The 25,974-nt window shown below is 38.7% G+C and overlaps 1 protein-coding gene across 6 annotated transcripts in view; it reads right to left on the bottom strand.

Moving 5' to 3' along the window:
* Positions 1-25,974, bottom strand: part of BTBD10 (BTB domain containing 10) — a 50,893-nt gene that overhangs the window by 10,855 nt on the left and 14,064 nt on the right. For 2 of the 6 annotated variants that reach the window (XM_034769976.1, XM_034769974.1), the window contains exons 2-3: positions 6,572-6,765; positions 1,726-2,011 (exon numbers count right to left, since the gene is read on the bottom strand). In XM_034769976.1, the coding sequence (XP_034625867.1) occupies positions 1,726-2,011; positions 6,572-6,725 (440 nt within the window). In that variant the 5' untranslated portion in view covers positions 6,726-6,765. Of the gene's footprint in view, positions 1-1,725; positions 2,012-6,571; positions 6,766-9,566; positions 9,589-13,195; positions 13,526-23,747; positions 23,905-25,974 lie in introns of those variants that run through there. The other 4 variants (XM_034769972.1, XM_034769973.1, XM_034769971.1 and 1 more) reach the window with 4 other exon arrangements.

The raw sequence follows: 25,974 nt of genomic DNA, 5'->3' as shown, positions 1-25,974 counted from the left end.
CAGGAGGCGAGCCTTTACATTCATATCCATGCCCTTGTTTAATGAGTGAGTTTAATATTTTTAATTTATTAAAGCGAGTCCAATAGGTTCTATTAGGCTTTAGGCAAAGAATAAGTCTTCACCGTGGTAACTTTCAATTCCAAGCAGACTCTGGTTAAGCGGTTCTTGCTCAATGCCCTGCCAACTGGTGCTGGAGAAGGAGCAACATTAGATGTTATTTTTAGACCATTTTTATTAATAACCTACTTTTGAACTGGCAAAAGTATAGAATAAGCTTATTTATTAGACCAATCCCTAGAGGAGAGACTAACCTAATGACGTCTCAACTACACAAGAGCTCTAGTATTTTTGTCACTAGATGTCTATCCCCCAAGTCAATGACAAAGGAGACAAATTTGCTGTGTTTTACACTGACAGGCATTTTGTTTCCCACCCACTCCCTACATATGTCAAAAACATTTCCTTTCATCTATTATGCCACCTCATAAAAAAGAAGGTTAAAGAGGCTGGTTTTGCCTTAATTCCAGTTGTTTTTGTTTCATTTTGTTCTTTTGGCACAATCACAAAAGGACAACAAAGTTACTATTTAATCCTCCCATTGGTCATTTAAACAAAGCATGAGATTGTAGGTGGTAAAAATGATAAACACCTTGGCAAGAACCTCCATCCAGACATATTTAAAAACATGACCGCATGAGTGCCGTGCTGAGACACAGCCATGTCGCGGAAGGCTACTTACAGAGAAGCACAACAATTTGATACTCCAGCATGAGAGACCCCCTCAATGTCCCATGAAGAGGAAAAAGTGACCCTTAAACATAGGAAATGGGAAAGTGCCTGGCGCCCAGCTGGTTGACCCAAAGGGTCTTTTCTGACCCATTAAATTTATTAAAAATACACAAAATATTGAAGTCAACACTGAATATTAAAGCCACACTTCTAATGATCTTTCATTCAACAATTTACCACTTCTTTAAGTGTTTTGATTCTCTTTACTAATAAAACACTGCCAACCATCTGCATTGCCAGGCAGTGTCATTCAATCTCAGAAACAGGGCATGCCACTTTAGAAAACAGGAATTTGTGGGTGTTGAGCACCATTATGACTTTTCAACTGACTAGAACAAGATAATCCATATCTTCCTGAATGGCTTTCCTTCACTCTATTATCCCAGAGATTAGCTATGGTTCATTGCTTTGTTATCACCAAAAAAATGAATTAAGAAGGGCAAGTGTCCAGACAATCCCAACACTCACTGGTTCAATTCAAAACCAGTTGCTTTGTAAACTGACTACAGTGCGGGATTGTATGTCTGAAAAATGAGAAAACATTGAAGCAATGTACAGCAAGAGAAGAAGCAGCAAAGCTTCCATTAACAGATGAATGTTTCATTTCCTCTCTGAGAGACGGCTTGCCAGCAGTGATCATTTTTTCCATTTCACAGATTTCTCACTACCTTTTTAACTAGTCATTTCACAAGGATGTTCTCTCTTGGATACAACTAATTGTGCTACTAACTCAGTCACAAAATCATGTGAAGTGAAATACAGGAAAGTAGAACTTACACAGTAACTAGGTTTTTAAAAAAAATATTAAAAAAATTAAAGATAAAACATTAGCAGACAAAAACGTTAGTGTTTAACATTTGTTTACAAAAAAGCAATTCAAATAGAGTCAAGAAATGTTTAGAGTACTGTATTGTGCAGAATAATAATGATACCAACCTGCCCAACATTGTATTAGGCTGTGCAGTAAAAATCGAAGGATCTACAACAAATCTAGTGTTGTCCACGATAAGAGTAACTCGTTCAGAGGTTCTTACACTCCGGGCTCCTTCTTTTGCATTCTCATATACAAATACCATTTCCCCAGCCGTCTTGCAACTCCCATCTGAACTTGACTGGCTACTGTTTCTACTGCTGTTCCCAACACTACTATTGGAACCATTTGGGGAAGTTTTCTGAGGACGAGGACTGCTTGGCCGAGATGAACTGTGATCCTTTTCTCGATCTAAAAACAGAAATTGGGGAGGGAAGGGAAGTCAGAATTTTAGGTTTACAAGAGCTCGTCAGCCCATCTACCTTATTTAACAAAAAGCAACAACCATGAACGCGGTGATCTGATTAACTGAAAAAAGTCTTAGGACTTGTCTACACAGCAAGTTAGTGCATGGCAAGTACAGCACATTAGCTTACTATGCAGTAGCATCTGGTGTGGACATTGCTGCAGCACAGTGGAAGTCCCAGGGTGGAATTTAGCACCAACACTGCCATATAGGAAGTTACTGAGCAGCATGCTGGTGTGCAGTAGACCCACACACTGGCTTGCAGAGCAGAAGCTTGCCATGTAGACAAGCCCTTAAAAGCTAAAGACTAATAAGGCAAACCAAATATTACATTTGACAACACATCAAATCCTGCTACATTTTCAACCAAAGTTCCCATTTCCTAGATATAAGCATCCTTTTCTCCCAAAAAGAGTTCCTGAGAAAATTTAACATTCCATTTTCAGAGAAGTTCAGTGTATTGTATGAGTTGAGTTTCCAGCAAATTAAAACAAAGCATCATATTTTAAAAATACTGCTTTTTAACAGCAGTTAAGCTTTTGCAGTGTTCTGTACCATTTGCATCAACCCTGTTACTATCCTCTGGTGAGTCACTAACCAGCGGGAACTGCCAAAGGACTTATTATATGCTTCCCACTAGTGGTGCACCTAGAAGTCTCGTTACCTGCCAGATGGAGGCCAGCATCAGATTACTTCACAAAAAGCAACAAGAAACGCCATAGTGGACATGAGGACTAACGTGCCCGTAGGGGAAATTTCTACCTAACCCTGTCAGTCAGTGGTTAACTTAAGCCCTGAAGCATGAGGATTTATATCCATTATAAAAAAAGATTTTAATCCTCGCTATTATTGTGGATGTTCTCATCTGTAAAATCTTTCTATATACCAGTCATAATTTTGTATACCTCACATCCCTTGTCATGTGTTTCCTCACTAAACTTTCTCAGTCTTTTCCCTCTTCATACCACTCCATGCCTCTAACCGTTTATACCACTTGGACCGACAATTTAAAAGTCACTTGATTATATTTTTTTAAATCTGGTTTAAATCAGGTTGAGGCTTTGTAAAAATTAATTTGAAAATCTGTGCTATGGAATTTTAGACTAAAATTTATAATAAAAATACAGCATTTATAATTTTATTAAGTATCACTAATGATCATATATATTATTTAAGATTACAGAACTGCTGTAGGCAAAAAACAAAAACTTGAAAGTTAAGGCCCTGTTCTTACAAACAGCCATCAGACACAACTTTACTCACATGAATAATCCCATTGATTTAAATGGGACAACTTGTGTGTTTAAGATTAAACAGGAACCACAAGTGTTTGTAGCATCAGGGGCTAACATTTTTATTAAAAGCTTTCTTTCTAGCATAAAACCATTGTCATTTCAAAACAAAATGAACAATGTTAGCAACAATGCAATGTTTAGAGACTTTTGATACATTAGCAAAATTAGTGAATATTTTTTTATATACAACCCAAAAGTTTCAAAACAGGCATGTAAAGTCAGACCCCTAGGATTGGTATTTTCAAAAGCACTGAAGTGACTCAGAAGCATAAATCTCAGTTACTGCACACCCTGAAGGAGGAGTTGTTGGGTGGTTGAAGCATTTCAGCCTTCTTAATTTGTGGAAGTTCTATAGGTCAGAAGTTGGATTTAATTACAAAGTTACACAGGCTATTTACTTAGCAATTTTGTGTTGCTTTCACAGTAAGAATGTTAACGAGACCCTGGAGTTGTCTTTTTCAGCATAGTTGAGCATTTTAAGTATGAAATTTCTCCATAGAAAAAAATCCATGTAAAATCTAAAATGACACTAATTAGGAAACTTACAAGTACAAAACATCCACTTCAGCAACTTAGTACAAAATGGGAAGTAAAGCAGCTTTGACTTGTTTTAAAACAGATATAGATCATGGATTTTACCCATCATGCTTCGTATCCTTATGCTGTGACCAAGTCAACCCCTCCATTCTTAGGGGCAGAAGCACAGGGGCCCACTTCCATACAGGAACAGAAGGGGGTAGTAACAGATATTCTCTCCCACCCACAGAGAAAAGGGTGGTGACAGGGCACCTCCTTCACCCCCATATACACCTACTCTAGAACGGGGGACTGTGTATTTAAACTTCCTATTGAGTTTATGCCTCTCAGAGCTATCATTTCACTCTGCCTGCCTGAGTCTGCAGACCTCACTGCATTGATTACATTCATTCAAATTCTTCTTCACAACTGTGATAGCCAGATATTTGATATTTCCTAAAAAAAAATAAAAGCTCAGATTCTGATATAGTCACATGACTCCAGAAGATGGGGTCCTACGTGCAGGCCTATAATTTGTATGCGTCATCTGTTTCCAACTGAAAAAGAAATGAAAGTTTGGGTTTTTTTTAAATCAAACACTGCATTTCTTGGCAACTAACAGAAAATTGCATGTTAGAAGAGGTCAGGATTGTTCCTAAAGTAGCACTTAGGAAACTGATTGCTTTTGTCAAAAGCAAAGAGGCAGACGACTTTGCATCCTTCAAGTTCTGGGAGGCAGGTAATATTCCTATAATTGACAATGAATGGAACACTGCTGAAGAGGACATCAGCACCTGTTGGATTTGGGGAGTTAAGGATTGTTCTCAACTTCCTCAATTCTGGATAGACAAGGCGGGTGAAGTAAGATCTTTTATTGGACCAACTTTGTTGCTGAGAGAGACAAGCTTTCGAGTCTGGGAAAGGTACTCGGTGTCACAGCTAAACAGAAGGTTGAACAGCTACTCTCTAGTAATCACCACATGGAGTGAGCATCTCTATACGCAGTCACCTATTTCTGAAATCATACTCAGTGCAGCAAAGGAAAATACAGCCCAGTAATTGCAGAAAGTATTTAAAAGCCTTTAAAAAGTCACCTTTATTAAATATAAAAAACATGTGAGTGAGTTGAGTCTCTGCTCTTTCATGATCCGTGACTTGACCTGCATCTGCCTCTTGATCTCTCATGTCTACCACTAGTACTATGGAGGCTCATTTTGAAGGGAAAAAAATTACAGCAGTCCGTCCACCAACGCCATTTAACTTTTCTCATTCCGCTAGTGAGGATTATCCCAGAGACCAGATTTTATTTATAAGTAGCAATCTACTGTTATCTCATAGAAAATAGTTCTCAACGGTGTAACAATGGTTTCTCTGGAACAAAGAATGAAAATGTGAACATAAACCTTCACTTTCATTCTCAACCCTATAGTAGCCAGGTGAAGCAATGCTTCTTGTGCGCTTCAGAAAGAAAGCGTGTTCAGAATTTAGGAGTAAGTTAGTCCAGCTCAACAGTCTGCTTTCCCCAGTATTGCAACAGTTCCACTATTGCCTTAAAATGTTAATGCACAAACTTTAGTAACACTGGATTGTTAAACACCCCACAAACAGCAAGGTAGGGATGCTCATTTCCGAGCTTGCTTTTGGAACTGGAAAAATGCAGTTTACTTCAGAGCTAGAATCAAGTAAGATTTCATGTGTAAATCTGAGATCCTATAAAAATCCAGCTGTTTGACATTATGTTTCTATTACTGACATGACATGAGAACTAATCATGACCAACAACTCATTCTGGCTATATTTCATCAGCTGTGCCAACATGGGGCAGGAGCTCCAAACGCCAGACTCAAAGAAACATTTAGCATTTTGTTCATCTCACAATGTCCGTTTCCATCTGGTACACCAGCTCCTTCTCCTATGTCACATCCCAGAAGGCAGGGAGCCTGTCTTTAAAAGGTATGGAGAGGCTGAGTTTTTGTTTTTAAAAAAAGCCAACTATATCACAGAGTCTCCAGAGTTTAATACTTTATACCTCAAAGAGTTCACCAATTTACAAAACAAGATAGTGTTTTGTTTTGTTTTTTTAATGGAAGTATTTACCAGACACTCTCCCTGCCTTCAAATATTTAAGGTGCTACAGTAGGGGAAAATATATTTATTAACCAACTCCGGGCTTCAGCAGAGTTCTCTGGTTATTATGACTCAACAGAATAGTGCCGATCCTACGTACTAGGGCATCATATCAAAACAGGAACCACAGGCCAAACATGAATCAGCAACACAGTATGCCTAAGTGGAAAACATGAGTTTTGGACTAAAACTACTACACCTCTACCCTGATATAACGCGATCCGATAGAACACGAATTCGGATACAACGCAGTAAAGCAGCGCTCCAGGAGGGGGAAGGGGGGCGCTGCACACTCCAGCGGATGAAAGCAAGTTCAATATAACGCAGTTTCACCTATAACGCGGTAAGATTTTTTTGGCTCCTGAGGACAGCGTTATATTGGGGTAGAGGTGTATTACTTTCTAGTCCATGAGAGGCATTTTCCTAGTCTGAGGAATTTGAGCATGTATATATCATAATTCTGACATCGCTTGTAAGAAAAATTTTCCTTAGTCGGCTCTACACAAAGAAAAAAAAGATTAGATTAAAAGATTAAGTTTTTGGAACACAAATTAATCTCCAACATACCACCATGGTGTTGCCTTGTTGGTGAAGTTACATTCCTGATACATGGAGTGAGTTGAGACTCTGATCTTTCATGGGACGAGTCTCGTGATCTGTCACTTGACCTGCGTCTGTCTCGTGATCTCTCATGTCCACCACTAGCTCCATGAAGGCTCATTCTGGGATTGTCTACTCCTTTAGCAACACGAGATGGTGTACTAAAAAACAAAAACAATCTATTCAGCATTCGACAATCTTAGAGCAACTTGTAAGACCATTCAGATTTTGAAAAATAATCCAGTATGTTTCTATATACAATTTTTAAATATTTTATACTCAAGCTACACAAAACTAGATTAATTTTATTTACCTACAGTTCATTGCTATATCATTCACATATTTCTGTATCTATGCAGTATCATTTAGAGAATCAAACAATTATTCTCATATCACTGCAAATCAACCTATAGAAAAATGCTACTGATCGCTTCCTCGTTTGTAAAACCTGATTTCACAGAATCCCTTGCAGAGCTCCAACCATTACAAGTGAAGCACATTTTAAAGTCAAAACAAAATATTTTAATTACTTCAACAAAATATATGAACAAAAGAAAATAACAATGCACCTTCAAAAGAAAAACCATGAAATTAAAAAGGGTCAAGTTTAGCCCCAAAAAATTGAGTTTTGTAAAGAAAAGCTTTTATAAAATGTAAGACTAACAAACATTGCCATAATATTTTAAAATTTAACTTTTCCCCTGAAGCAAACATTCCCCTGCAGTGTTCAGCCTCATGCTAGCAACCAAAAAGAACCTGAAAATGATTTGAATTTTTGATATCCAAAACTGAGAGAAATAGAAAAATGAAAACCCATAAATCACAGCAACCCAGTAAGCAAAATAGTAAGCTACTTTCTTAAAGCTGAGAAGTTATTTAAAAATCTACAGTGCTAGTAACAGACAAGGACATTTGTTTTAAAATATTTTAACTTGACTGCATAAGATCAAAGATTTAATCAATATAAAAGTCATATGTTACATTTCTTTGTTTAAACAAACAGAATGTGTTTTCTTAATACTGGCACATTTAGCATTTAAACAAAGTTTTACTTATACATGTGAAAATATTTTTGTACTAAGAACTGGATTTCAAGCTCCATAATTCCAGAGGGTAGCTAAAATTACCTAATAATATTCTTAATCTTAAATTAATGTATGACACTTTAAATGCATCAAAATTTTAGATTATTACTGCGACAGCTTGGCACGGGAGTGATTCCACGTAGTTTCTTTTTTGCACTCTTGACTTAGTTGAGAGTTCTAGGAAGACTATCAATATAGACATGAATTATAGGATTTCATATCTGATAATAGAATGCAAGCCACTTTCTAAAAATTAAGTACTGAATTACTGAGGCATAAAGAATCAGCCTAGGAGGCCAACATCAGATAAAGAAAATCACTCTTTCCTACTTGTTTGTGTCCAAGAGATGGGGCTTGAATTACTCCCTTACTTGCCAGCTTGTAAATCCCACAAACAACCGTACTCTCAACCAAGAGAGCTTAAAGAAAGGACTGCTTGAGAAAAGCAGAGAGATTCAAGAACAATCCTCACCAGAAAAGGTGGTAGGAATTATGATCCAATTAAGAACTACCAAGCTAGACAGTGCACCCCACTATACTTAGAGGTACAAACTTGACAAGCCAGTTTCTGAAATATTTTTAAAAGGTCGATTAGAAGTTATCCAAGTGGAGATGAGATACAAAGACCACTCAAAAGGTAAGTAGCCAGCACATAACAGATGTTTCCCCTTCAGTGATGGGTGCAACATAAGAACCTAAACACAACAGAATGATAAGCCTCAAGCCATCACTGCTTAATCTTGATGCTAGAGCCCACCAAATTAAAAAAAGGATAGTGACTCTCCAAGAGGAGGAGTTGGTTAATGCTAGTTAAGAGACATCCAAGAAAATCCTAAAAATCTATATCTTAAAAAGAATTTAAGAGGTCTAAAGTTTCTCCACACCCTACTTGGATGCAGACCATGAGGGAAAAGTTTCTACCAATGAAGCAAAAAATTGGTGCGGAGAAACTACTGCAGTATCATTTTCTGCCAAGTTTAAAATATGCTGCAGTAAGACGACACATTTTCTGGATGTAAAGTTGGCTAAGAAGTTACTGAATAAGGTAAAAAATGCCAAGTCTTGATTTTTAGAGAGTAGCAAGGATTAGACGCACATTTCAAAATGAACAAGCTCTAAATGGATTCATTAACAAATGATGCTTTCAGAAGACACTTAGTGCCTACTTTAAAAATAAGTAATAAAATAAATTTGCATTCTAGAATGTCAAAATTTAAGGACTGTAAACATATCTTCTTGTATTTGCCTCTCCCATTATGAAAGTAAAATAAGACTGGTTCTTCAAAAGAAAATGAGACTTGCAGCAGAAGTTGCAAACAAGAATCTGTAACCCCACCCCTTAGATTCCATGAAGATTTTGGGAGGGAACATCTGCAAATGCCTTATTTTTCTTCTAAGTATTTGCATTTATAAACTCAACTACTTTCCCTGGAAGACTATGAAATATTTTCAAAAATTAAAAGTGACTACAAGCTACAACCGGGGGGAGGGATAGTTCAGTGGTTTGAGCATTGGCCTGCTAAACCCAGGGTTGTGAGTTCAATCCTTGAAGGGGCCATTTAGGGATCTGGGGCAAAAAAACTGGTCCTGTTAGTGAAGGCAGGGGACTGGACTTGATGACCTTTCAAGGTCCCTTCCAGTTCTATGAGATAGGTATATCTCCACATATTATTTGAGCAGGCCAATGCTCAAACCACTGAGCTATCCCTCCCCCCTAATTTTAACCATGTGGTGAAAGGTGCCTCATTTCATAGTAACAGTATTCATCATGACATGTTTCTTTTTGGATAATGGTCTGCAAATACATACATTTCTTTAGACAAAGAAAATGCACTACTGACACATAAGACAATACATAAAAGACTATAACAGGGTACCTGCAGATTACATGCTTTGGCACTCTAGAGACATGAGCCAATGGAAAAGTCTATTCTTCAAGGAAGGACATTTATAGATTTTACTATATTCTCTAGAATTCAAATTCCTTTGTACACGAGGGCCCAATCTTTCAGGTTGAGGCAAAGTCCTTCAAAAAACAAATCAAGATATCTACAGTCACTGCCACTTCCCAGGCAATGTTCTTGGAGCTCACAGCAAAGCAAGGTTGACCCTGGTTAATCTTTCAATGGGAAATTTCTAAGGAAAATCAATGCTACAGGAAGTAGTGTTGGTGACTCAATAGGCCATGTATTTTCCTCTTTGTCAGTCCTGAATAAACACCCAACAAAAGAGAGAGCACTCATTATGTTACTGGAAATGCCTTCTCCTGGACAAGTTGTAAAAACCAAGACCTTCAGTACTCTGATCTTTTAAAAGGTACCAAGGCACTTTATGCCAGAAGAAGGGAGTCACAAAGGATAAGATTCCAGGCCCAATGTTCGCATTCCACCTACATTCTCCACGTAGTTTGAACTGGAATTGCTGTTCCTTCACTCCTCCTCTATAATAGGCTGCTGAAGGTTTCTCGTTTCCATTTTTAATGGAGACACAGATTAGATTCTCACATGTAGAATCCTGTTCTTTTGGCTGCTAGGTACTCTATAAATGTAAGACTTAAGTACACAAGCCAGACTGATTGAAACAGCACCACTTGAAACATGAACACTTATCTTAATGACAGCCACTTGAACATCAATGTTACTGCTGAATCATAGCCAGACAAATTCAGAAAATACATTTACTTGAGCAGTTAATATACCTGGCAACATTTTAAGTTCTATTCATCTGAACACATACACTACAAAATAGAATACTATTACTGAAACACAGGCATATTCAGCAGTAAGCAAGACAGTTAAAAGAGACAAGAAGGTAACCCCCAAATTTTGGGCTATATAAATAAAAAGGGTGGTAAAAGCCTTAATGTGTTAGATTCAGGAGAAAAATAAATGTCAGTTAAGAGAGTTTACTGAACTTTGCCCTGCAACATTGTGAGCCAGAACATTGCAGCATGAGGCTAGTCTCAGAGCCTCTGGAAAGTGAAGCTGAGTGAAATAGAAAAAACAAACCAGATGACTTGTGACTCAGTGATTATTTTGATTTGTAAAATTGTTTTAGCGGTAAAAGGTGTTAAATAGTAACACAAATAATTTAAAATACCAAAACCATCAGGAACATTTTTTTTTAAAGTCTAGTTAAGCAAAAATCTTAATATACAAAAAGTGATCATCATCTCAAACTTAAAAAAAAAAAAAAAAAAAAAAAAAAGTTTTAAACAATTGCTACTTGTATCCTTAGTGAACCTATGTATGCAGCAGAATCTCTCTGTTTCACACCAAACACTGGGAGACTGGATTAGTTAACGATTTACACTCATTCGTAAGTGCACAAAAACAACAACAAAAATAATGCATCACAAAATGCATTGTATTAAATTTAAATTTACACCACTGTGGTGTAGTTTAAATGATAACACTACCAAGCGTACTAGCAAATGCACTGTAGTATATTTTGTGAATCAAATCTTAGGCTTTGTCCACATTGAAACTATAATCACCAGCATAGCTGCACTGCTGCAGACAAGCCCTAGGGGTCTACACTGGGGATTTTTACAGCAGTAGAGCTACACTGATACATCTCTGTCACAGCAAACTCCTAGTGTAAGTGAGCTGCACTGGTGAAAAACTGATTTGCACCAGAAGGGCCTATTCCACTTTCAAGCAAGGATAAGCCATGCCGACATAAATAAAATTTATAGCCACGTGGCACGTCTACACTAAGCAGTTGCACCAGTGCAGCTACACCAGTGACCGGTCACTGACAGCTAATACACCCACAATAATTATTACTCTACAGTACCCAGCTGTCACACTGCATTAATCTGTAATTTCAATCTTCAAGAAAGCTATGGTGTTTTGCTTATCACACTTTAGCAAGTGTTCAGATGAACCACTTTAACTGCACATCTCTCTTTCATTCTAAACTCTTGGAGGGTTTGCAACTGGGAACTTTCAGTTCAGAGACCTGAAAGTGCTTTTTTTATTCAACAATCACCTGTGAACTCCTCTCTCTCTCTCTCTCTTAAAAAAACCACACCCACCTTTGAATATAATCAATAAATGAATTAAAAAAGTAATTAGATTTGTTAGTTTTCTATGTTTGGGTCACAGTAGAGGAACAGAGCAAATTTTAAAAGCATAATTTGGAATGCAGATTCTCCTTATTTTGATTTTAAAATAAACTTAACATTTTGAAATCAACTGTTGCATAGTCGGTTTTGATCCAAATCAAAATTATATTGACCCAATATTGAAAATGAGGTGTACAACATCATTATAGAAGGCAATAAAACGAATTTGGCTTTTTAAAGTTGCCAACATAAAGCAGCAGCATAGTCTGTTTTACTGTTTTCAGAACTAGAGAAGTAAAAAAAAAAAAAAAAAAGAATGTTGTGACAATACTGGTGCACTCATCCAAAACGTTTGGGCCAGCCTACCTGGAGTATTTATTTTTCTTTCAATCACTGGATTAGAATGTTTTGCCCCGTAGTGTAGTGGTAAAAAAAGAAGTTGGTAAACTAACCTAAACAACATATTCCCCAAATGAGAAGTAGGTAAACGTTACCGGTGCCTACTCTCTACTACACTACAGAATGTGCCTCTAGAAATTATTAAAATATATAAAATATTTTAAAGTGCTTTAAAAGCAATTGCATTACAAACCAAAAACTTGACATGCTCAAAGCTTTACTTAAACACAGAAAACTAGATAATGGAGTTGGATGGAAGAAAAGCGTAAAATTTGTCAAAATGGCAGGTTTGTCAAAGTGTCATGATATGTATATTTTGTATTTCTGCAGTCAGGCAAGAGTTGATAATTTTTATAAATGCCAAAAGTCCTATTCCAATTTAAAACCTGGATGCAATTGTGAAAAAAATTTTACCCTTTCAGAATAAAATTTTATTCATTTGATAGATACCAAACAATTAAGGAAGGATTCATTTTATCATCAAAGTAAGTGCCATAGATTTCAAATTGCCAAGCTAACCCACACTCTAATGGACATCGTATAAAATGTAATGGTTTACAAGCAATTTGTTGTATCACTTAAATAGAATCATAGTATATTGATGTCTATGATCAGCAAAAATTTACGGTCAGTTCAATTACAGTGAGCCAATAACAAAACCAACTTTAATACAATTTCTCTTCTTGCTATATTCTCTAAGGCTTTTATTTAAAAAAATTTCCTAACATATTAACGTATAGCTAACCTCTTGCACGGAATTGTGACTGTATTCATGTAATCAACACTTTCAGAAAAGTGAGGCCAATCTTTAAACATAAAGTTACCACAGCATTTTTGTAAGGCTTTTTTGAAAAGAGAAAATCCTCTGCTTTTATTATAGTGACTTATCTTAGAAGTAACAAAATAGTCTCACACGCACTTGGAAGTCTGCTCATTTAAATTGACCAGGAAACACAAAGGACAGTGCATCTCCATCTCTGTACTGTCCGTCCTGTTATGTATTGCTCACAGATTATCCCATTATCAATGGTTACGCACCTTCCTGTTGTATACACCAGGGAAGACATACAAAAACATTGAAATAATTTTGAAATCAGAGTACAAAAGAATTCTGCTCCTTCCAAGAAAGCAGCTCTGGAAGCCAGCTCAGCATCCTTTGGCATTACTTGCTAAGTTCAGCATATTTGATATTTCCATCATCTCCTCAGTAGCCCACTGCACCATTAGCCAGTCCTACTTTTTTCTTCTGTTTTCCTCTCTCCCTCAAGATTGACAATCCTTTTGCAGCTATTCAGTCCATTAAATGTTCAGAGACGCAAGCCCCCCAGATATTAATTCAATTCATTTTCTCACAGTCACTGACTCAGCCGTGCGTAGTGCAGTACTGACGTCTGACCTCGCAGCCTCCTGTGAGCTGAATTCATGCTTGCCATTTCGCCATCTCTAAGCAGCCATTGGATAATGAAATTGATAGACAGGGTAAAGAGCGCGCGAGAGGAGAGCTGCTTGATATATTGCCAAGTACCATCTGTGAAGCTATTTCTAGTCCTGCCAGTTTGTCAGGTTTCAGCACACAAACAAAACACTGAAAAGGTTGTTGCTAACTTTCTCTTATACATACATACATTTTTCATGTTTGTAAAATACCAAATGAAAACTTTAAACTAATGCCTTGAATAGCCATAAAACCAATCTGACTAAATTAGTATTTACAACCAAAACATTCTTTCCCTGAGACCACAAGCACGTGTTGCAATTAACTTTTGAGGGAGAGGGACGATAGGCTCCCACCTTTGGACCCAGAAATCTCTCTTCTGGCAAATCCAGATTAGGAAAGTGCATGCGAGAATGAGGAAATGATATAGCAAAGTATGGTACTTTTCCCTGTCACTAAGCATATTAGTATGTAATTGATACAAAACAAATTCATTGTCTCCTGATCAGTGCAATCTTACAAAAATAGATCACTGAGTTTTTGTTTGCAAGTCCAATTTCTCATATACAAACGGGACTGGGTAAGAGCATCCCAAGCCTATATTTAACAGTTTCAGGGCCACATTTCTGAAAGTTTTTTGGTGATCTGAATGCTACACAATATTTTTTAAATTGATTCATATCATATCAGACTACTGCTTTACAGTCACATTACATTTAAAGAGGGAGGTAAATCCCAGGAAACAGACAACCATAATATAGAAAGTAAAGAAGGTTAAAGAGCAGATGATGGAAGTTAGATAAGAGAGATAGTTAAGAGTTCATCAAGAATTTGCAGCCAGGAAAGCAAATTTGAATTTCTAAAACAAAAAGAAAACCAGTAAAGGAAACAAGACAATATGGTTTTACTACCAGGGACAAGAGAATAGCTTGCAGCATTCCAGACCTCTTGAAGGATTTCAAGAATATGGATTTAGAACAATAAAAAGGGATTTACAACAGTCAAGGTGGAAAGCTACAAAGGGCTGAAGAAAGATTTCTGCTCATACAGGTTCAAAAATCTAGATCAATGGGGTTCCCTTTACCGTTCTAATTTGTCAGGAAGCATCTATCTATCACTGGCTTCCAATACTTTTTCTCCCTATGCCCTCTACAAGCTGGCTTCCATACCTTGTTTGGGTAGTCTTCTGCCATATTTTAAGATGTCATTGGTCTCATTATGAAGCTGTCAACTGATAGGAAACACAGGTGCAACTGTATTCAAATTCCTTCAGCCGCAGGCTCACGATGCTGTAATTGCAGGACTCTTGTTTCACCCTCCTGCAATGGAGTAAGCCCAAGTTTGGAGTCTCTTCCCCCTCCCAGGGCAAACAATAGGGCCTCTTACAGCAACACCCATGCAAGGGGCAGTAAGCTACAACTCCTTTTTACTTGGTTTCAGGTGAACACATGCCCTCTCCTAGCACCCCAAAGAGTAGTCAACATTAAGATATCAGGCTCCAGATCCCTCTCACTTCTCAGGCCAGGTGGTGTATTCCACAAAATGCCCCAAAGGTATGATTCAGAAGTCCATCTCTCCTTCCCACAAATAACTCTTCCAAAGCACCCACTACACTTCTTGGTGGTGCCACAAGTTTTTCCCTCACCAAGAGAGAACAGTACTCTAAAGAGCCTTCTGACCTGGGACCCTGGAGCACCCACAGAACCTTTAGTGGTTCCCCACCTCTAGTTCAGGGCAGTATCCCATACCAAGGATGGAGTACCACCATATTACTCAGAGCTTCAGATCCACTTCACTTCAAAATACTGTCAACGGAGGTCCCTACGAAGGAGATTTTTCAAGTAGTGAGGAATATTTTCTGGAGGTGGATTTACACAGAAACCCTATCTTCAGTGGGTCAGGTTATCCAGCATCCTGCACCATCCTCCATGAAAGGATGCTTGTTGTCTTTCTTTGTACTTTGGCTCCTCCTCTGTTTCCCAATCCAATCACTAAGTAAGTGTCCAAAAAAGGAAGAACTCAAGATGTAGGGACTTCCCACCCAGAGGAAGAGGAAGTCTCTTAGGGCAGGTCTATGCTACAGATTTACTTCAGTACAACTATATCACTCAGGGATATGAATAATCCACATCCCTGAGCGACATACCGACCTAGCTGCCGATGCAGACAGCACAATGTTGGCGAAACAGCTTCTACCACCAACACGGATTACCATTTGTCACAGAGGTGGATTAACTATGCCAATGGGAGAGCTCTTTCCCGTAAGCATAGAGTCTTCATTAAGTGCTAGTGGTGCAGCTGTGCTGATGCAGTGTTTTAAATGTAGACATGCCTTTACTCCCCAGAAGGACCAGACCTCAGACATTTCAATTCTGACAACCTAGGTTCAAGCAAAGGCCGAAACCGTAATAAGCCCATTACTAACACTCCAGCGACTGATAGGAACTGCCGGAACAAAGATTCACAGAAGGACAGGAAAGAATACTTTCTTAACAAGACTTAAAGGATTAACTCTTTCCCCTCCTATGAACTCGAAGATAGAGACGTGGAAGCATCTAGATCCTTATTTTTCCATCTCTCCTACTTATGACAAGCTCTACAACATCCTCTCAGATACAACAGAACAGCGGCAGTCCTCCCCAAAGATTGACCCAGTGGTCGGTCAATCTGAGAAATGTTCTCCTCTTTTCCAGTAAGAGACCAGAGTTTGCCTCTCAAAACCTGAGGCCAGAGAACTGGACTCTACCTTAAGAAAACAGCATGAATTGTCACTTACATTTCCATATGCACATCAATGCTTTCTCCTTGTGCGTCTCCTCTGAAAGCAAAATGGATTCAGTACCTCTTCAGAAACCTGGAAATTCAATCCTGACTGCCTAGAAAGTTTTTAAAAACAGCACCTCACATTTGCCTTACAATGCTGCCAGGGACTCAGTTTAAGATCCTGAATCTGGTAGTGGTATGCATCATTAGGGTCAGCCACTTCCAGCACAGATCATGAACTGCTGACTCAACATCCATTTTGTGGCCCTTTTCTTTGAAGGGATACCCTGGGACAGAACATGAAAGACATGGCTGATCCTAATACTTTTCTTTCTTCAGATAAGCCAAAAAAACTGGGACCTCCTTGGCTAAATCTTCTAGGAACTGACTTTCCTGGATTTCATCCAGGCTCCAGTTTTCCAGATCTCAAGGCCAACTTCCAAATTAATATATCTGTCACACATCTGCTAACTGATCAGTCCACGTTGCACCAAGTTCTTCTTCTGAGCCTGTATCGCAGGGGTAGGCAACCTATGGCACGCGTGCCAAAGGCGGCACGCAAGCTGATTTTCAGTGGCACTCACACTGCCGGGATCCTGGCCACCGGTCCAGGGACCTCTGCATTTTAATTTAATTTTAAATGAAGCTTCTTAAATATTTTAAAAACCTTGTTTACTTTATATACAACAATAGTTCAGTTATATATTATAGACTTATAGAAAGATACCTTCTAAAAACATTAAAATGTATTACTGGCACACAAAACTTTAAATTAGAGTGAATAAATGAAGACTCGGAACACCACTTTTGAAAGGTTGCCGACCCCTGCTGTATCCTATCCATAACAAACAAATGGCTACATTTAATTTCAATTTTTTTTTTTTAATACTCTTCAGTGGGTCCTCTCTTCCTTCTCTTTCCAAAACCTAGTTCTGTCCGCTTACTCATCTTCCAAAAGATACAGAAACCTCATGTTCCTCAGAGTCTATCCTATCTACAGTCAGCAGAAGATCGGTGCCAAATTATTCAGTCCTAGACCTTAAGGGGCTGAGTCACTTCACCCATGACAAAAAATAAGAAGTATAATCCCTCTGATCCAGGGTAGTTTGGGCAAATTTCAAATGTCTATATATTAGAAGATGCACACCTTCACATATATATTCTAGAATACACTCAGAAGTCTTTGTTTTGCCCATGGGACGGGTCATTTCCAATACTCCTCCCTCTCGTTTTGGTCTCGTCTCAGCACAGTGAGTATATTGAAAGACTTTAGTTGTTGTGACAGCAGCTCATAGGGAAAGCAACATTCAGGCAACCCCTTCTTTGGAAGTATGGTCAGTCTGGGATTTATGATAGACATGGATAAGAGCTCTCTGCACATCCATTCCCCCCAGCATTAAGACCAGATCTACAGTAGATGCACTTTGCTGGTATAGGTATGCTAAGACTGGCAATGCACATCTAGTGTGTATGCAGTTTATACCAGTAAAACTTCATTTTGCTGGCATAGTTTATTCCATGCTCCCTCCCCTAGTGAAACAAGCAGAAGTGAAGTTTTGCCAGTCTGAACTGTGTCCATTGTAGAGGCTTTTGCTGGCACAGTCACGTCCATCAAAAAATCAGTCCTCATTACATCCATGAGACAGCTTTCGCTGGCAAAAGTTTGTAGGATAGACTGGCCTCTCTCTCATTTTGTAGCCCATTTCAAGACAGTAAAAGGGAAGGTTCATTCACATCAAGAATGCCTACAGTAGTTTACAAGACCACCACCTTCAGATCCTCTCACCAACAGTATTGGACATTCTCTGCTTTGAGACTGCTGTAGATATACTAACTGGTTCAGTACTGAGAGACTTCATTTCAGAACACTTCTTCACTCATTCATCCTCAGAGACCGCAACACTTCCATCTATCATCGCATCATGTCAGGGAATTGTTAGGCTGCTTGATTCCTCACAGCACAATTTCTATTGATGTTATCCACTATGGGTTCGTCATGGAGTCCAGTCTAAATGCTCTGCGTGCAACCTGAACAACCTCTCAGCCCAAGATTTATGAGCTAGACAAGTTTAAAAGTGGCACAGACTGGATCTGCAAATTGTTGATCTGTTGGTAAGTCAGCAGCACTACCAAAGCCATACATCTGGTAGAGACACTCAATATCCAGGTCAACTGGCTCAGAACTGATTCACATAGCAAATGTGATCTGGCCCAATCAGTATTTTTAAGAATCTACAGCCACTGACGGGTTCCAAAATTTGATCTGTTTGCTGCTTAAACAATACTCCTGGGGGAATTCTACTCACAATATTTTAAAATTCTGCATATTTTACTCATGAAAATAATACAATACAATCAAGCCAGTTTTAATTATTTTGGTAATTTGTTTAAAAATAACTGTCAGTAAGTATGTCTGTAACAATACACACACACACACACACACACACACTTCCTGAATCTTTTTTGGACAAATAGATTCCTTACTAGGCATATTAATACAGAACTTTGAGTAATAATTAATTTAAACTACAATACAGAAATGTATTTCCTGCATCCTTCAAAAGCAGTGCAAAGACTTGGGGGGAGTCAGGAGTAACAGAGAAGCTGAGGGAGAGGGAAGTAATTGCTGGGAAAGAGCCTGAGTGTTAACTTGGAGAATTGTTGGGTTGTGGGTGGGAGATTGTTAGGAAGCCTTCCCCATGCAGACCCTGGCTGACCTCTAGCCTCTCTGTCAGGCACATCTGCCCCGTCCCCATGTATCCCTGTACTCCCCTCTGTTCCCATGTGTCCCTGCACCCCACTCAGACACCCCTTTTCCCCCATCCACACATGTCTCTGCACCCCTCCTCCCCATCCCCATGTGTCCCTGCACTCTCACTCAGCCAGCCCCCTCCCCTCATGTGTCCCTGCACTCACCTATCCCATCCGGCCCTATGCCCCACACTCAGCAACTCCCTCCCCATAGGGGCCTGCACCCCTCCTCTGCCAATTTCCATGTGTCCCTGCACACCCATTGAGCTCCATCCCAGAATGTCCCCCCAACTAGCCCTTCTGAACTCCAATCTTTAACTCCCCAGCAGCTCCATGTGCCCCACGCTGTCTGTCCCCCCATATCCCGTGCCTCCTGACTTGGCTCCACAGACAGGGCACTGTGAGGAATGCAGCCTCTTCTCTTCCCTATCTGCAGCTGGGACTGCTCCCACCTGGGAGCTGCTGCTCTCTGTTCTGGCACCACAGTGGCCCCCTGGTGGGCAAAAGACATAACTGCAGCACTTCTCAGCAGAATGTATTTTCTACTGAGAAAAAGAATTTTGTGCAGCACATGAATTCTGCTTGTGTGCAGTGGCGCAGAATTCCCCTAGAAGTAAAACAAGCCAGAGCTCTACAACAGGGTAAAGAAGGCAGCAACTCATCCTGTAGATGCCTTGTCCATAGGATGGGCAAGAGTCTGAATATCTATTTCCCCTTTTTCATATATACCAAATCTTTCAAGTTACAAGAGAGAGACAGGGCACTCAATATCCCTCATGCCTTCTCTGAGGTCTCGGTATCCCAACTTCCTGCCCCTAACCAAACAGCCTCAACTTGTCCTTCCAATTGCTTCTTCCTTCCATTTCCGGACTCAGTACTGCAGCCCAGAACACAACAACTTTCTGTGGCATCCTTGATTAGCAAACCCTAGTGAATAAAGAGTTGTCAAATTCATCCACCCCACTATCCAGTAGGCACCCAATCATTTTCAAAGCCTACCTTGGTGTGACATACTGTACCCCAAAGTAGAATCCTACAACCCCCATATTCATCATTCAGATATTTCACACAAAGCATGCCACGTAAGATATCATATGAAAAGTCATATTCTGCTGAAACCCATTGTTCTGTCAAAATATGTATATCATTAGCATGTATGAAGTTATGAGACGTTGCTGTACGGTTGTCATTTAAATATGTTGTAAGTTTGGGAGTCATCCACCACTAGTTCTCCAGTGACAGCAAAGCGGTGATCCACACCCAGGAGGGTGTTAAACGACCATTAATCGAAAAGGGAGTTGTAAGCAAGGAATTCACAATTCTGTAAGAGAATTGTGCAAGCATCACACAATGAGTAATTGCTCAAATCTGACTCAAAGCCCACCAGGACATGTCTGGGCTAGTGTTTTCCAGACACATGGAATGAGGATATAAAATAGGGGACAGTGGCATCACGTTTTTACCTTTCTCTTCCCCCACTGATGCTGGAAGCAACAAGAATGCTAGGAAGACAAAGACTTGAACTGAGGAGACTGGTACCAGGTTTAAAGGGGAAGCCTGTGTATTAAGGACTGTAAACTACCTGCAACATCCAGTGGGGTGAGAAAAATTGTTTGATCCAAATATTACCTAGTCTAATAAGGTTTAAGATTTAGACTACACGCTTACCTTTTATTTTCTTTGGTAACTATCTCTGACCTTTTGTGCCTACCACTTATACTCATTTAAAGTTTATCTTTTTGTAGTTAATAAATGTGTTTTTATATTTTATCTAAAACAGTGTGTTTTGGTTGAAGTGCTTGGGAATTCTCAGTTCAGTTGACAAAGGCTAGCATGTGTCCTCTCCACATCAAGGGAGAGGAAGACTGGGTAATGAATTTATGCTGGTCAGGCTTCTGACCAGGGTCAGACAGTATATTCCGGGGGTGCAAGGCTGGGGGTGTGGGAGATTTGCTGGTGCCTTTCTCTGTGTGATTCGTGAATGGCTCAGAGAGCATTCATGCAATTTAGCTGGGGCTCCACATGCTGTTGTGCTAAGTGATAACAGCAGGTGGCTGGGTTTGCTGCTTGCCACTAGCAAAGCATTCTGAGAGACAGTTCAGGATGAAGAGTTAAGGGGGCACAGCAGTACCCCAGGTACCTAGTTGTACCCCAGGGATCCTGTCACACTGGACAACTCCAAAAAAAAAAAAATTAAATTACATTAGATAAACATCACACAAGATAGTCACAATTACCTCACTCTTCTGGCAGGATTGCAATCTGGGTGTTCATAAAGCACCATGAAATTTCTACTCTTAAGGCAGGGGTGGGCAAACTACAGCCCGGGGACCACATCAGCCCTTCAGACGTTTTAATTTGGCCCTCAAGCTCCCACCAGGGAGTGGGATCCAGGGCTTGCCCCGCTCTGCGCGGCTCCCAGAAGCAGCGGCATGCTAGCTTGAGGAGAGTTAACACAAGTAGGTCTTGTCAAGCTGGGAATCATACCCTCAGCTTGAAGTGTAGATGTACCCTGCAATGAGCTACCACAACTGAATACTGAGCTCAGAGAGGGAACACACAGGCATTAACTTCACTTATGGGACTGAAACATTTCAGATCTGGGTTCTACTTGTAGGCCTTTTATTTTTATATTTTAAACTTGAGCAAAATCTGTTCAGCCATTTTCTTTTTACACTCTCTCTGTGTGTTCAAAAAAGAACCCAACAACATTCCCAACATGCCATTTGCTGCATTTAGCAAGGCACAAAGTGAATGAGACAGAATTCTGAAGTAGCCCTTGTCCGATTATCAACCTTGTGCAGGACAATTTGCAAATAGTTCCAGATCATACAGTCTCTTTTTTAAACCTAGTAAATTGCATAAAAACTATATCAAAAATGCTAAGGTTGCTTGGTTACACACTCAAAATCAGGAAATGCCAGTTTGTGCATGCAACCTTAACTTTACTCCCTTGTTCAGATGGATTAGAATACAGTCTAGTTACATTACTACCACGTGCACTTTCTCAAAACATTTTTTCCCTACCATGATGTAAAGTATATTCTATAAAGTGCAACATGAATGAGACTGGGGTACCCAATCCTCATAACAAGCTAGTGCCTTGTGAGTGAAGGCCTTAAGTTTGTATCCTAAAAAGCATTTTTCTACCACCACTAGCTCTATGCAGATTTTAGGTTCTTCTTTTGCAAAGATCATCCAGTAAGTTAAAACCCATACTGAATAGACTGGTCACCTAAAAATACTAATTCTATTCTTTAGCTCAGCTTTTGGACGGAGCACACTTTGTTTTCTAGTAATTCAGTCCTTTGCCCTTACACACTACTTTTCATATATTTCAATGTCTCAATGTGGCAAAGACACAGACTTTTTTCAGTGTCAGTTATTTCTTGTCAGCTGAAACAATTAAGTCAATTTCTTGTTCAAAGTTTCCCAAAAGCTGCCTATATTATCCAATGGTCAAATGTTAGTTTGAATGCTTTCCCTTCAAAATGGACATTAGAGTATTTTTGGCATATTATACAGATCTAGAGCCTGTAGAGCACTTAGAACTACCAAGTTATTTATCTTTAAGAGAAAACATTTATTTGCTTGAACTTACTTTAATTTATGCTTCATTTTAGAGACATTAGTGCTCAATAATATTAATTCAACTGTTTTACCTGATACATATTTGGCTGAAAAACAATTATGCCAATTGCATGTCTTCCATATCTCCTACTGTAATATTAAACTTTATATTGTAAATTTAAGTTATTTGATACAGCAATATCCTGTTACTGAGGGAGGAAGGTTTAGCAATTATAAAGGGAATATAACAATCTGGTCTTATGAATTGTATTTCTAGCTCAACTGTTGAATCACTGTGTGACTTGATAATCATTTAACAACTGAATGCATCAGTTTCCCCACCAGTAAAATGGATAGTCTAACACTTACCTAGCTGAGCAGAACATTGTGAGGTGTAATTAATGTTTAATAACGGCTCAAATCCTTGAACAGACACATATATGTGAAGAGAAACTTTGCTAGAAAAATGTTTGCAACTTAAGCTATTGTCTCGTTTAGCTTCTATTCTGAATAGAACAGCTGAAAAATAAATTTACTCCCTAAACTGTCTTCAAATTGAGTATTTACAAAGCATCTCAACTTGAAAAAATCTGTATTTAGGTAAAGAACTCATTTAGCAGTCAAAAGCAAGCAAGTTTGCTAAGCAAACAAAGAGCCATAAAGAGTGAAACTCATATAAGCAAATATTAATTCATCCCCATGAGCAAGCTGCAATTACCCCAAGTGTGCTGTTATACAGTGCCAGCACACTGAAATGATTACCAGGGAATAAACTGTCTGGTATCCATCCCAACTATTCAGGTATCCACGTCACAAGCTACCAACTAAGTGAATTCATAATTCGTCTAATTTGGAGAAGACTAAGAAACGAACAAATACAAGAGAAGATTAGGAAGACTGATAATTGTTTCAATAAAACTAATTCTTTCAAGTGACATTTTTAACTAGAGTTGTGTTAAAAAGAGAAGAACTCCCACATTCATGACAGGACTTGCCACAACCAAATACAGTTGTCTTTAGAATGAGATTTACTGTAGCTCTGAGATGCGATAGATTGTATATGGCACCTACCTTGAATGTTTACAAAGCTTACGGGGTCTATTATGCAATTTCCGATCCCAATTCTCTGGATCACTGGAGTTACTGTCATAAGGATGAGGCCGTCCTGCCATCCCACTGCAAGCTTCCTCACACTATTGCTCTGAAAAGCACACATGCAGAACTCAACCTACATTAAAAGAGCAGTGTCGATCTTTAACAATGCCATACAGAAAGAAAGATGAAGAATTCAAAGTGCTCTTTCTTAGTTTATATTAATGAATACAGTATATTCTAGTTTTTATATTCTTCAGTCTCCATGGTGCAGAAGAGAGCACCAACCTGGCCTGCTGATACTGACACTAAAATTGTGTTTTCATTATAAGAAGTGTAATCCTATATACTTTAGTAAATAACTTTAAATTTGATTTAATTTATTCCATTGTATGCAGACAAAAGGTTATTAATTAGATGTTACAAGCACAGTAGAACACTTTTCAATATAATTTTAACTACATAAAGTTAAATAATTCAGAAACAAACCATTTGTCTACTACAGGAATAGATTTGGATTTTCTTAGGTATAAAATGTTATCATCTAACAGTGAATGAACAGTTAATTGTTCATCCAGTTGAATCAGAATTAAAAGAACCAACTTTATAGTTAGCAAATAGTGACATTATTGCCTGTGCTCAAAATCCCATTACAAATAATTATTTAAATGTTAAATATAATGAAAAATCCTACAAATTCTAGAACAGACATAAGAATTAGATGTGAATATCTTAAAGTGAAGACTTTGCAAACCTGCATGCTTAAATTGTTTCTCAAACTGAGAAATGGTTTTGTACGTGACTCATCCATTAAGAGTACTTTTAGGTAAAACATTAAACTTATGACTGATAGAAGACAGTCAATACAAGTGACATAAAACAAGCTACATCTGGAGTAGACAATACATTCTAGAGAGATTTGCAAAGTTTTCCAATCAATCAAGTAATTCTTCACCATTAGAAGAAGGACATGCTTTACTGATCATGTAAGCAGTTAACATAATTTACTTCTTGTCTTCATAAGATATGGAAAGCCTAGAGAAAATTATTTCAGAAAGAATCTGCTACATTGGTTTGGCCAGATTAAGCTGAATATTCTGTGATCTTGTCTTCCTCTGCCTTTTCACTGTTATTCAAGTTTCAGCTTTTATATATTTTAATAACAAAAAATTACTCTCAAAACTAATGAGAATGTCAAAAAGTTTCTATTGCCCAAGAAGAATTTAAAATGTCTTGTTGCTTGGAAAAACTTCCAATAAAGGCAAACAGTAAAACACAAGACTCCTGGACAGAGTTAATTAAGAATTTAGAAGACAGAATTCGGTTAGTGCAGAGGAATGGAAAAGCACAATCCATTTTTAAATTAATTTGGGAATTATGTTTTCTAATTTGTGATGTCCATTTCTAACAAATGAAAAGAACAAACAGTTGTAAAAATATTTACTGGAAAAACTATTTAATACATGTAAGATCATCTTTTTCAGCTAGCTGTTTAATTAATCTGCACCATTATCAATACTTACATATAGGTGCTTAAGCGTTTAACTTCAATGGGACAACTCAAACACACCGTTAAGCACATGCATAAGCGTTTATAGAATTGGGGTTTTAGTATCTTAAATGTTCAACAACTCCTCCATACATTTCTTCACCAAACATTCAGACTAACAAAACTCAATGGTTGGTGTGAAGAATGAGGGAGGGAGTTGTATGTAATTTTTAATATAAACATCATATACCCTGATATTAACCTGCCTGAACACCAGAGGTTAAACCAAAGGATGCTGTGAAGGTGGAAAAGCCACAGGAAACTAAACAATGGCAAATACAAGGTTCCTTGAGGGAACAATGGGAGGGGGTGCCACCAAAAAAACTGGCTTCAACCAGGCCAGAATGGCTTCTCCTTCCCACAGCTGAACCTAGGATCAAAGATGATCCTCAAACCTCATAGATGCTAGAAAAATGAGGGATTGAGTGAGTAGCCAAAGGCTACCCAAGTTGTATCAGTGAAAGCTAACAGACTGACACATGCAAAGACAGGGAGCCTCCTGCCACAGGACAGGCTGTTTCTCCCTGACAAAGACAGTTAGCTGGGCTGAGGGGAACTTACAAAGCTGGCAAGGAAAGTTTAAGATGTAAGCCCCATGTGTGTAGGGCCGGCTCTAGGTTTTTTGCCACCCCAAGCAAAAAAATGTTTGGCTGCCCC

The sequence above is a fragment of the Trachemys scripta genome, chromosome 4, assembly GCF_013100865.1.
Source record: "Trachemys scripta elegans isolate TJP31775 chromosome 4, CAS_Tse_1.0, whole genome shotgun sequence".
Taxonomy (NCBI): domain Eukaryota; kingdom Metazoa; phylum Chordata; order Testudines; family Emydidae; genus Trachemys; species Trachemys scripta.
Note: the sequence above shows the minus strand (reverse complement) of the source record. Positions and strands in the feature narration are given on the sequence as shown.